The following is a 13,053-nucleotide window of genomic DNA, read 5'->3' as shown; positions in this document are numbered from 1 at the left end:
CCTCTGCAAGGCATGACTGCCTAAGGAATGCTGGTCAGTTTACTGTTTTTATTCAGCCTGCAAGCCACCCACGCTTGCTGGCCTTCACATTTTTGGCTGCCCACGTTTTTCTTTGCCCTTTTCCCCGCATCTCAGGCTGCTGATACATTGGATTTAGAATTTAGCATTTTCCACTGCATGGCTCAGTCTAAACCCTATGACGTCTGCTAGCGCCTGACACCAGCAGTCGCTAGTATGCCCAGCCACATGTGGAACCCCGTATGGAATTAAAACAGGCAGAGGAAGCTCTGTCCCTTCCTGAGAACTGTAGCCATTGCTTCACCTTGCCAAGAGAGCTCCAGTACCATCAGCTTAAGGTAGCTGCTACCCAAAGGACTGTATTTGAGCAGGATGACTTGGACAAGGGAAATGGCAATGATGCTGCAACTCTGGGGGCCTCCCAGACTTTGCAATCTCTCAGTTGGGCCAACCAAGCAGACTTATGTCTAATCAAGGACCCTGCTCTTCCTAGCGTTTCATTGTTTGATTATGAGCTGCCCGGCTCTGGGAAAGATGATGATGCTGTGCTTAAGGGCTCGAAAGACTAGGAGGCCATCCCGTGTCCAGGCTCAACCAGTGAGCAGCTTAACTGTGTTACTGCACGCTATCCTCCTCAAAGTTTGTGAGTTGTGTTGAGCTCGGCTCAACATTGAATGGCAGGCTCTTCAAAAAATTCACTATTAGGAGAGGGATGTTTACAGTGGGAAACTACTGGCGGACGCCACCCGGCCTGGGGAAATGGTTTTTGCTCACCCTCCCTGCTTGTGTTAAGCACATGAAGCACTACTGGGGAGACCCACTCAACCCTAAGCAGTTAAGTTTCACTGGCTTGGAGATTAAGGATATGGCTGCGTAGGGTGTGGGAGGGTGACCCCTACCATCAAACCTTTGATAGCCAGACACCTCAACCCCTCACAGGGAGGCTTGCTCGCTTCCCCCAAGCCGCCCTCCCTAACCAGTTGGACTGCTTCTCTGCCTCCAGCTTTCTGCGCGAGAAGCGAATCTGCTCACTGTGGAAAAGTAGTGCCTACAGGTCCTTTATGCCCTCAGGTAAGGGCAGGGCATTACAGCGGCATTGGATACATGCTCTGTCAAGCCAGACTTGGTGCAGTTGGATGCTTTTGTAGAGGTCAGGTACGGGTGTCCGTCCCATAGATGTATCTCTCCACTCAATGTTTCAGAGAACTGGGGTTACAGAAATGGTAACCTATCGTTTTTAGAGAAGACATTCTCTGCACATCTTAAAATAAAACTCTCTTACCATTGTGTTCTGAATATTTTCCTAGAATGAGAAGGCTCAGTCAGTTTCTGCAAATGGCTCTAGCTGTCAAGAGAGGACTTTTACTTTGGCTGTTTGGTATTGGCCTTGGAGACAGCAAGCCTCACAAACAAGGCAAATAGAAACAACTGGAACATATTGATTCCAGTAATGCACTTTAAATTGAGGCTGGGAACTATACAACAATCATTTCCAGCAACTTGTTTAGATAGGGGAGGTGACCCTCATAATCAACAAGTGTCAATATTGTTTATTCTAAAGTAATGAAGTCTTAGAGGAATAGGTTCTGGCATAATTTACTCACCCTCATGTTGTTTGTATGACTTTCTTTTTACTATCAAACACAAAAGAAGTTAGACAGTATGTCAGTCTTAGTCACTGTTTAGTTCCACTGCATCATTTTTCTACAGTATACAATGAAAGTGAATGGTGACTGAGGCTGTCATTCTGCTTAACATTTCCTTTTGTGTTTCACGAAGAAAGAAAGTCATACGGGTGTGGAGCAATGTCTGGGTGAGTAAATGATGATATAATTTTCATTTTTAGGTGAACTATCTCTTTAAAACTTATTCTGAAAAATAACCATGAAATGTTATCAAACACTTGTTGATTAATGACAAAGGCAGCTGGTAGCGCATATTTTATGTGGTTAAAATGTCCACCACTATGGATCGGATGATAAAGGGATTATGGATCATTATTGTTCAAATCAAGCTGTGAGGAAGAACACTAAAATCTTGCCTATGTAGTCTCCCTGATGCTTCCAGCTCGATTGGTTATCCTTGGAGCAGATGGGATTTCCAGAGCTGCTGTCAGTGCTCAAGGCTTCCAAAATATACCCACAGTCTGGCCTAATGGGCTGTGTGAAGGTGCACCGGCTGAGCTGCTCCTATCAAGGTCACTGAGCAACAGGATTCTCATGAAGATACTTAGCAGTTCAAGAAACATTTCTGCCAGTTACCAAGACCTGACTGATCAGACCTGTCTTAAATCAGAATTATTGTAAACTGACTCATGCCTCTACCCAAGCAGATTTTTATACTAAGCATTACACTATATTATATGCAATAAAGTGATTGTTCACCCAAAATGAATATTCTGTCATCATATACTCACATTTACTCATGTTATTTCAAATCTGTATGACTTTCTTTTTTTTTTTTCGTGGAACAGAGTGTTAGACTCAGTCACCGTTTAATTTCATTTAATCTTTTTTCCATACATTAAAAGTCAGTGGTGACTCATTCTCCCTTACATGCTCCAAAAGAAAGAAAGTCATATGAGTTTGTAATAAAGGTAAGTAAATAAGACCAGAACTTTTATTTTTTGGTGAAGTATCCTTTTAATGAAATGACAAACTAATTTTAAATTTGGAAGGAGGCATGTTCCCCTTAATGTCTATGGTGGTTACAGCGCTGGTAGGAGTTAGATTAAGGTTTTCCCTTGCTTAATGGGATGGTGGGGGCAATGGGGAACAGCTGGGCCCTGTGATGATGTTATGAAGGGGGCCCTCTAAAGTCCTCTATGGTATAGCCTTCTCATTGGGCCTGGCCTTATTCTAGAACTAAATAACCTGGAATCAGCTCTGTACACTCAGAATGCTTCTATATTGATAGTGTAGCTGTATAGTCATGATACATCACAGAATTAATGGCCCAGTGGCTTGTGCAAAGGAGCCATTGATAGTGGGAAGCTCAAAAGGCTTTAGTGGTAACAGTGTTGTAGTCGAGACCAGCTCATCCGAGTCCAAGTCCAATCCGAGACCTGAGTAGTTCGAGTTCAAGTCAAGACCAAGACCAGAAGAGAGTTGAGTCTGAGTCAAGACCAAGACCGGAGAGGGCCAAGTCCGGGTCGAGATCGAGACTGAGACTAGTAGAAAGGCTGAGTCTAAGACAAGAGTTTTTATGAATGTATGAAATGGATAGTTTGAAGAACTATTGATTCTAGGCTCATATATCAAATAAACATCATTTATTATTTTCTTAAGCTTATGTTGGTTAAACAATATTACCAGTTGAGAATAAAAATTAAATAAATGACAAATAACAAATTGGTATTACAATTATGACATGTCAGTGTTAACAAAATGTCAGTGAAAATGTCAAATGAAAGGTTCAAAGTGCTTATGTGGCTTAGCATGGCAATACAAACTACCAGCTTCTGTATAGCCTACTATTCCATTCCATTTGAGTGAAGTAAATATTTTTAATTTACAAAATACAGTATTACTGTTATATAACTAAAATGGGCCTGAAAAACCAAACAATAATGTATTAAATATGAAAATGTTTGCGCAGAAAGTGAATATAAACATTAAACATTACATTAAATTTGTTAACAATTTCCTCAGTTGCACTATTATATTTCATTCATTGTAATTCAAGTAAGCATTTCTGTTTATTATTGCCTGCAAGATTTCATCTCGGGGTACGCAGAGAAACCTGCGTACCCCGAGTTTTTTTTCCCCAAGAAACCATTAAATTTTTATGACATTGAGAGAAGTATTTTTACATTTTCTTCAGTATGTGTAGCATTCATGTAACTAATGGCTAAAGCATTTCTAAAAGACTAGAGGCCTTTCAGACCAACGCAGTGCAACGAATCCAGATAACACGTACATCTCCGAGATGTCTGTTTTAGATCTTTTCAACTGAAAAGCATCTTACATCTGCTAAACATCATAATAAGATCAGATTTACAATCATTCTAAATCATAAACATCTCAAAGACATTTGCTGAATGTCTTTTTGACATCCGAGACATACTTATTGACATACGTCTAATAGACTTATTGCAGATGAGCAAACAACATAAAATAGATGTCTTCCAGATGTAAACACACATCAAATAGACATCTGGGTGTTGTACGTGTGCTATCAGGGAATAGAGTATAACACAGGTGTCTCGATACACGTTTTTAACAGTTGATGTTCTTTTTAACTTGACAAAAGAACTTAAAAAGATTTTGCCGCTCCTGTACGAGATGCCAAAAACACAGCGAAACATAATGCACCGGTTAAAGACATTTGTTTAGCATGTAGAAAAACAACTGAAAAACAGCATGGATGGAACCAAAGACATTTGGTGTGAACAGCCCCTTATTAACAAGACACAGCACAAATGGAATTTTCTTTTGTTGACTGTAGGTAAATATCCACTTTATCCAATGATTGGTTTGTTTTCCGTTTTCTAAAATATCCCCATGCTGTTTTAATGAGTGAGAAGCTGCTACAAATTATTCAGTGAGATAGCAGTCCTGAAAAGTCGAAGCTTTCACTGTGTATTTTTTTGCAAAGGGACTCAACTGGACTCGGGGTTAAGTCTGAGTCCACACATGTTCAACTTCGAGTCAAGACCAAGTCAAATTGCTCAGGAGTCCATGACAAGACCAAGACCATGAAAATATGGTCCGATCTCGAGTACTAAAACACTGAGTGGTAATGCAGTGAAACACAATCAATAGACATGTCGATACAATAAGTAGACCTTTATCACATCAACCTGATTTATCATGAAATAATACAGACTCAATTTTCAGGTTATGCTCGATATTATTTTTATCGAATATTTGTCTGCTTTTGTCTATCATATATGGACAGAAAATCATGTTAGACAGATATGTGATTTGTAGTTCTGCATGTTGAATTATGATTTAAGATTACAGTTGGCTGTTCCCACAGAGCTGTTCCTACAGTAAATTAAACTGTAAATTAAAATGGAGAAGCAAATTTAGTCTCTTTCACCCTGTGATAAAAAGCATGAGAATGAATTTAGCTTCCTAGAGTTAAAATGCAGTAAGCATTTACAGGCCTATCGTATTCTAAACAAGCCCCGTATCCTTTGGCAAGGTCCAGTATCAGCTCATTAAAGTAACAGTGGGCTACACACTTTGCATGAGAGGTTTTTTCCTCTTATATTTATTTAGCCTTCAGCCAGGTATACCAATCATACTGAAAAGGAACTGGTATGCCAGGTATACACATTAAAACTGGGTGAATATGATTTATTCAGCAGTTAATTTGGCAATTTATTAGCACCAAAATCAACTGTTATATTTATAGACTTTTTTATAAAAAAAACAAAAACAAAAAAAAAAAAAACACTCAAAACATTCCTCTCACGACACTGGCCAATTGCTTTAACACATGGATTCACCTGCAGTGTTGCAACCCATAAAATTCACCATTTATAACCGCAGTGGCTGCCCAGCCTCTGAGACAACTTCTACTCTGATCTGTCTGAAAAATCATACGTTTTTGTTTTTTCTCTCCATCTCTTTCAGAAATCATCTCTTCAGGCTACATTTAGAGGATCTTTCATTGATCCAGGTGGGTGAAAACGTCTCTGTCTGTCTTTCCCAGAATTGCTCAGACAGCGCAAACAAACAGGATGAGACTAACAGGTGTTCTTGCTGCTATGTGTGAATGTCAATTACAGTGGCTTCATAGGCTACTCTACCAATTTTAAAGTTGTACATTTATTTTGGTATAATATAAATGTGAATTTATATTGGGCTAGTGCTGTCTGTTCACGCCACATGTGAACTGTCCATAGGCTCCGTCTTGTATTCACGTGGTTTGAAACCTATTTAGTAGCTTTACTTATAGTTGTGTCTAAATCTCTGAGACCCCTAGTGGAAAATGCTTCTATTTTGCATTTATTTGATTTAATGCATACATTTAAATTATACATGATATGTAACTTATAACTACTTCAGTGATAAGTTGAATTGAAAAATGTATGTGAATTTCACAATTTGGTATGCCCCCCTTTTGCTTTAATGAGAGCATGCACTTGAGCTGGCATGGACACTGGCAGTTTTTTGCAGAACCTGATGACAATGTTATCCCAGCATGATTTTAGAATGTTCCAAAGAGCATCTTGTCTACTTCAATGGTAAAAATGGAATCTGACCTTGTGGAGTTAACACAGTCAATGTCACACATTTGCTTACATTTGATTAGTGACCTAAAAATAGTCCAGAATGTTAAATATTTCTTTTTAATTGTACTTGATTTTACAACTTTTTATATACAGTACTAGGCACATTAAATGTTTAAAAAAACAACAACAAAAAAAAACACTTGTCTTAAGATGGTTATTTTATATCTTCTGCTTTAGTGTGTCAATAGGAAATTTCAGTTTCAGATTCCAAATGGTCCTTTTGCAAATAAAATAGAATCAAAGTAGAACAAGGGGTCCTGCTACAGATGGTATGACCCCCACAGAGCCCGGATCTCAACATTATTGAGTCAGTCTGGGACTACATGAAGAGGCAGTTGAGACAGCCTAAATACAACTGTGTTAAGTTCACCTAGATGCTTGGAACAACCTATCTGCCAAAGACATTGAAAGTGTACCTAGGGGAACTGGTGCTGTTTTAAAGGCATAGAGTGGTCACACTGAATATTGAATTTAGTTTTTTTTTATGTTCACTGCACTTTGTATGAAGTTAATTCATAAAGAAAAATTTCTTCATGGCATTAGTTTTGAAAACATCCTCTATACAAAATTGTTCACAACTGCCTAAAACTTTTGCACAGTACTAATATTCACATTGATTTGGGCAATAATTTCTAACAAATAAATATGGTGAGACAATGTCCAATTTTGATTTAGAAATATTAGAATCAGGCTCCTCCAGATGTTTTACGTCAGGGTTTTTTTTATAAAGTCTTGGCCCTTCAAATCCTAATAATGAGCACAGTTTAAAAGGCAAATGAAGCTGAAAGAAGCTAGGCCTGAACATCCCCCAAATTAGACCTTTTTGAAAATTTCAAGCATAATTACCCAAGAATAACTGCCGTTCTTGCATGGCTGCAGCAAAGTGAAGGAAGTTACTTTGTCTCTCCTTTTGCGTTAAGCATCTTGTAGCCCTGCAACTAACCATGCAATCATTGACATGTTTGGAAATTTATTTAAGGCCTTTCCCAGTGTGAATAAGTGGGCTCTTTTGAGGCTTCAATTGGCCAAACACTGGCTGTTTAACAGCTTTGACATCATTGGGGTCTCCTCAATAAGGGTGACCTCCTGGGAGAAATAGCAAACAGACCAGACCTTACTTTTGAAATGCCTTTTGTTCAGACCCACTCACAGGGAACCACCATCACAAAGATGAGCCTTTCCTCCTTAATAGAATTCCTTCACTTGCCTCTCAGCATGGCATTTTGGTTGAACATTTTCTTCTTGGCCTTTATGGCCTTTGTCACTGCCACAGCTGACTTTGCTCAAGGTTTCTCTCAAAAGAGAAATGTTCTGATGAGATATTTTGTGGAGAGGTTCCCAATTTAACTTGACCTCAGGGCCAATTCCATTGTAGCATAGTTGCAGGTTGTGCTTTGAGCTAAGACCAATATTGTGTAGATTTTTTCCCTTCCCAGTTGAAAAGACTAGCATAGCTGGTCACCAGCTTTGGATGTTGATATGCCTCTTAACTAGCCTAACCAGCAAGACTTTCTCAGTCAACCAGCTTCACCAGAAAAAATATTCTGATTGACCACCATTTTTGCTGGTGAAGAGAATAGCTTTGCTGGTCCACCAGTCAGACCATTATCAAACAAGCACTAACAACTACATAAATGGAAATTCATGCTGGTCTTAGCTGGTCTTTTCTGCAGTATTTTTAGTTCTCTTGTTCTTTGTGAGGTTTTAATTTGAAAATGTTTTTTTCAGAATGTAGCATTTGTTTTAGCATTGTTCTCTCCTCATACAAAAAAAAAAAAAAAGAAAAAAAAATCTGTTCTGCCACTTTCATTTCTTCCTTCTTTTCTCGGATTGATGTCATCATAGGCAGACCACTGAGGTCACATTATGAATGATTTTGGCAATTAAAGCGCAATGAGCGAGAAGTCCTGAGACCCGAGAAGGAAACGGCTTGGAAAGTGCTGCTTTTATCCTTCATTGATCTCACAGAATAAAGCTTTCAGTAGCAATGATGCATCAGAAATGGGAAAAATAAACCCACAGACTGACCCATCATATCTCTGAAACACCTCTGCTAGTGCTGAAGAGCACAGGGTTGTGAAGCATTAAAAGGCTTTTAATGGCAGGATAAATGTGGCAGCACTGTAATAGAATTGTAAAAGTATCTTCTACTGTATAGGATATTTATACATGGACAGGACACTTTATATTTTATATTACTGTAAAAACTGTAGTTATTTATTTTTTTTATTTTTTATTTTTTATTTATATATTTGAAAGTTTGGTATTACAATATAACTTTACTTTAGTTTCCCTTACACTGCCAAAAAAAAAACATAATTTTCCTACTGAGTATTTCTCTTGTTTTCCAATAAAAAATATCTAATCATTTTTAAAACAAGATAAATTTACTTCAGAAAAAAGATTATATTTTTAGTAATGTTTATGCTTATGACAAGAAAAAAACCTATTTGCCAATAGGGTAAGAAAATAACTTGTTTCAAAGGGAAAACGTCTTGGTTACTTGCGTAACCTCCGTTCCCTGATGGAGGGAACGAGACGTTGTGTCGATGTAGTGACACAAGGGGTCACTCTTGGGAGCCTGAGACACCTCTGATCTTTGATAAAAGGCCAATGAAAACTGGCAAGTGGTATTTGCATACCACTCCCCTGGACATACAGGTATAAAAGGAGCTGGTATGCAACCACTCATTCAGGTTTTATGCTGAGGAGCCGAGACAAGGTCCTGGCCATTTCAGCGTTGTGGCAGGAGGGAAACAACGTCTCGTTCCCTCCATCAGGGAACGTAGGTCACGCAAGTAACCAGGATGTTACCTATCTGTCACTCACTCGATGTTGTGTCGAGTTAACGGCGCACGTCTTCAGCTCAGGGCAGGTGAAAGGCGCTATGTGCAAGTGATACACCTGGCCGGCTGTCCCAGACTTACCTGCTTGTGCGTGCCACTACACGGGACGAAACCGGTTCAACCCGGAGGTTGTAGAACCTTGTGAAGGTGTTGGGTGTTGCCCTGCCTGCTGCTCTGCAAATGTCTGTTAGAGAGGTGCCCCTGGTCAAGGCCCAGGATGCCGCTACACCCCTGGTAGAATGGGCTCGTAGCCCTACCGGGGGCGGCACATCCTGGGCGTGATATGCCATAATTATGGCGTCAATGAGCCAGTGGGCAATCCTCTGCTTGGAGACAGCGCTTCCTTTCCGCTGTCCACCAAAGCAGACAAAGAGCTGCTCAGAGACTCTAAAGCTCTGCATGCAATCCAAATAGATGCGTAAAGTGCGCACTGGACACAGCAATGACAGGGCTGGGTCTGCCTCCTCCTGGGGCAGTGCTCGCAGGTTCACCACCTGATCCCTAAAAGGGGTCATGGGAACCTTGGGCACATAGCCTGGTCGTGCCCCAGGATCACGTGAGAGTAGCCCAGACTGAACTCCAGGCACGTTTCGCTGACAGAGAATGCTTGCAGGTCTCCTACCCTCTTGATGGAAGTGAATGCAGTCAGGAGGGCAGTCTTCAAGGAGAGTGCCTTAAGCTCAGCTGACTGCAAAGGCTCAAAGGGGGCTCTCTGTAGACCCCGAAGAACTACAGAAAGGTCCCATGAGGGAACAAGGCGCGGTCTGAAGGGATTCAGCCTCCTGGCACCTCTCAGGAACATGATGATCAGGTCGTGCTTCCCAAAGGACTTACCGTCCACTGTGTCGTGGTGTGCCATTATAGTGGCTACATACACCTTCAAGGTGGAAGGGGACAGCCAACCTTCCAACCTCTCCTGCAGGAAGGAAAGCACCGATCTGACTGCACATCTCTGTGGGTCTTCCCGTCGGGAAGAACTCCACTTAGCGAACAGATGCCACTTAAAGGCATACAGGCGCCACGTAGAGGGGGCCCTAGCCTGAGTGATCGTGTCTACCACCACGGGTGGTAGACCGCCTAGGTCTTCTGCGTCCCGTCCAGGGGCCAGACATGGAGATTCCAGAGGCCTGGTTGCGGGTGCCAGATGGTGCCCCGTCCCTGAGAAAGGAGGTCCTTCCTCAGGGGAATTCACCGGGGGGGGGGGGGGCTGTCACAAGGAGCGTGAGGTCCGAGAACCACGTCTGGATGGGCCAGTAGGGTTCTACCAGGACGACCTGCTCCTCGTCCTCCCTGACCTTGCACAGAGTCTGTGCAAGTGTGCTCACTGGGGGAAACGCATATTTGTGCAGTCAAGGGGGCCAGTTGTGTGCCAGCGCATTTATACCGAGAGGTGCCTTGGTCAGGGTGTACCAGAGCGGGCTGTGGGAGGATTCATGGGAGGCAAACAGGTCTACCAGTGCCTGTCCGAATTGACTTCAGATCAGCTGGACCACCTGAGGGTGGAGTCTCCACTCTCCCCTGAGGGTAACCTGCCGTGACAGCACGTCCGCTGCAGTGTTGAGGTCGCCCGGGATATGAGTGGCTCACAGTGATTTGAGGTGCTGCTGACTCCAGAGGAGGAGATGACGGGCGAGTTGTGACATACAATGGGAGTGCAGACCGCCTTGATGGTTGACATATGCTACCATTGCCGTGTTGTCTGTCTGAACTAACACATGCTTGCCCTGGATCATGGCCGGAACCTCCGCAGGGCGAGCAGAATTGCCAGCAACTCGAGGCAGTTGATGTGCCAACGCAGCCGCAGGCCCATCCATAAGCCGGCGGCTGCATCTCCGTTGCATCTGTCATGACCACAACGCACCTGAAGACCTGCTCTAGGGGAACGCCTGCCCGTAGAAACGCGAGGTCGGTCCAAGGGCTGAAGAGGCAGTGACAGATCGGCGTGATGACCACGTGATTTGTCCCATGGTGCCATGCCCATCTCGGGACTCGAGCCTGAAGCCAGTGCTGAAGCGGTCTCATATGCATCAACCCGAGTGGAGTGGCCACCGCTGTATGCCCCAGGAGCCTATGAAAGAATTTTAGTGGAACCGCGGTTTTCTGTTTGAACGCCTTCAAACAGGTCAGCACCGACTGTGCATGCTCATTCATGAGGCGCGCTGTCAACGAGACTGAGTCCAACTCCAAACCCAGAAAAGAGATGCTCAGAACCGGGAGGAGCTCGCTCTTTTCCCAGTTGACCCGAAGCCCTAGTCGGCTGAGGTGTGAGAGCACCAGGTCCCTGTGTGCACACAACATATCCCGAGAGTGAGCTAGGATTAGCCAATCATCGAGATAGTTGAGAATGCAAATGCCCACCTCCCTTAACGGGGCAAGAGCTGCCTCTGCGACCTTCGTGAAGACGCAATGGGACAAGGACAGACTGAAAGGGAGGACCTTGTACTGATACGCCCGACCCTCGAATGCAAACCGCAGGAAGGGTCTGTGTCAAAGTAGAATCGAGGCGTTAAAGTACGCGTCCTTCAGGTCTACCGCCGTGAACCAATCTTGATGTTGGACGCTCGCCAGAATGCGTTTTTGCATCAGCATCTTGAACGGGAGTCTGTGTAAAGCCCAGTTCAGTACTCGCAGGTCCAAGATTGGCCACAACCCACCGCCTTTTTTTCAGTACAATGAAGTAGGGGCTGTAAAACCCCGACCAAGTCGGACGGTCCGGATCAGCCATCGCGACAGATTGGAAAGTGCAAGCCACGCATCCAAGCGAGGGGGACCAGAGGGACAATCTCGTCGGATGTACCGGCAGGTGGGGCCTCGTGGCGGGGCGGAGCCCGAGGTGCCACGCCTTGTTGTGGACGTGCTGAGTCCAGGGACATTGAAGCACTTACCTGGCTCCTTGTGACCACCCCCGGGACAGCCTGGGACGGGGGAGGAAGAGGCCTGTCCTCACAACCCGTGGAAACTGTCACATCGGGGGCGAATTTGTGCCACAGCTGGGCGCACAGGGGCGGGGAGACCGCCGCTGGAGCGCCAACCCTGCAAAGATGAAAAAGGTGGACGGTGGTCGTGATGACGGCCGTGCACACCGGTTATGTGACCCAGGGAACAAAGAAACCGCATTTTTGCTGAACTGTTGGGTACTGCAGCCACTTGGGCATGTGGCAAAATTAAATGAAAAAGCAACAAAAGATTCTCCTCCAGGCCCTCCACCAGGGGATGGAGTGGTCTGCTTTCCAGCTCCAAGGTTTTGTCGTCCCTCAGGGGTGCCTTGAAGCCTTCCGTGGGTTCTTGGCGGCCGGCCGTGAGATGGGTGGCATCTGCTTCCTGCGGTGGGCTCCACGCCGGGGCCGGGCCAATGGGGCGGGCTGTGGCGGAGCCGGTGCAGTCACCGCAGGGGGACGCCCTTGGCGATGAGCAGGTGGGAGTTCTTTTAGCACCTTGGCTTGGTGGACCTGCAGGAGAGCCATGGCGTGGGCGGAGGTGGCTTGTCCAGCGGCACTGTAGGCTTTGGCCGTCAAGGATGACGTGAACCTACAGGCCTTGGATGGGAGCTTTGGGTGTCTGCGCTAGGTGGCGGCGCTCTGCGGGCATTGGTGCACCGCTAGCGCCTTATCCACAGGGGGAATCGCCGAATAGCCCCTGGCCGCCCCACCATCGAGGGTAGTGAGGGCATGGGAGCTGAAAGATCGGGACCGGGCAGTAAAAGGTGCCTCCCACGATTTTGTCAGCTCCTCGTGCATTTCTGGGAAGAAAGGGACTGGAGCAGGACATGGCTGCTTTGAGCGGGCTCTGAACAAGAGGTCGAACTCGCCGTGAGACGAGCCGGCGGACTCATCCAGAAGCCCGATCGGGACAGACGAGTGTGCTGGAGAATGGGAGGTCCGTGGGGGGATACCCGGCAGAGGTGGTCCCATTGGGGTCCCCAAATCGTCTCCAGTGCTAGCTGCG

General features: G+C 44.6%; 1 protein-coding gene across 2 annotated transcripts in view; it reads left to right on the top strand.

Moving 5' to 3' along the window:
• The window catches only part of LOC127432102 (semaphorin-5A-like), a 205,820-nt gene that overhangs the window by 73,621 nt on the left and 119,146 nt on the right, over positions 1 to 13,053 (top strand). For both annotated transcript variants that reach the window (XR_007895695.1, XM_051682907.1), the window contains exon 4: positions 5,601 to 5,646. Coding sequence is in view for 1 of the 2 variants with exons in the window: in XM_051682907.1 (XP_051538867.1) it covers positions 5,601 to 5,646 (46 nt within the window). In the remaining variant the exon portion in view is untranslated. The remainder of the gene's footprint in view (positions 1 to 5,600; positions 5,647 to 13,053) is intronic.

The sequence above is a fragment of the Myxocyprinus asiaticus genome, chromosome 41, assembly GCF_019703515.2.
Source record: "Myxocyprinus asiaticus isolate MX2 ecotype Aquarium Trade chromosome 41, UBuf_Myxa_2, whole genome shotgun sequence".
Classification (NCBI taxonomy): Eukaryota; Metazoa; Chordata; class Actinopteri; order Cypriniformes; family Catostomidae; genus Myxocyprinus; species Myxocyprinus asiaticus.
The sequence above is the reverse complement of the archived record's forward strand: the minus strand, read 5'-3'. Positions and strand labels throughout refer to the sequence as shown.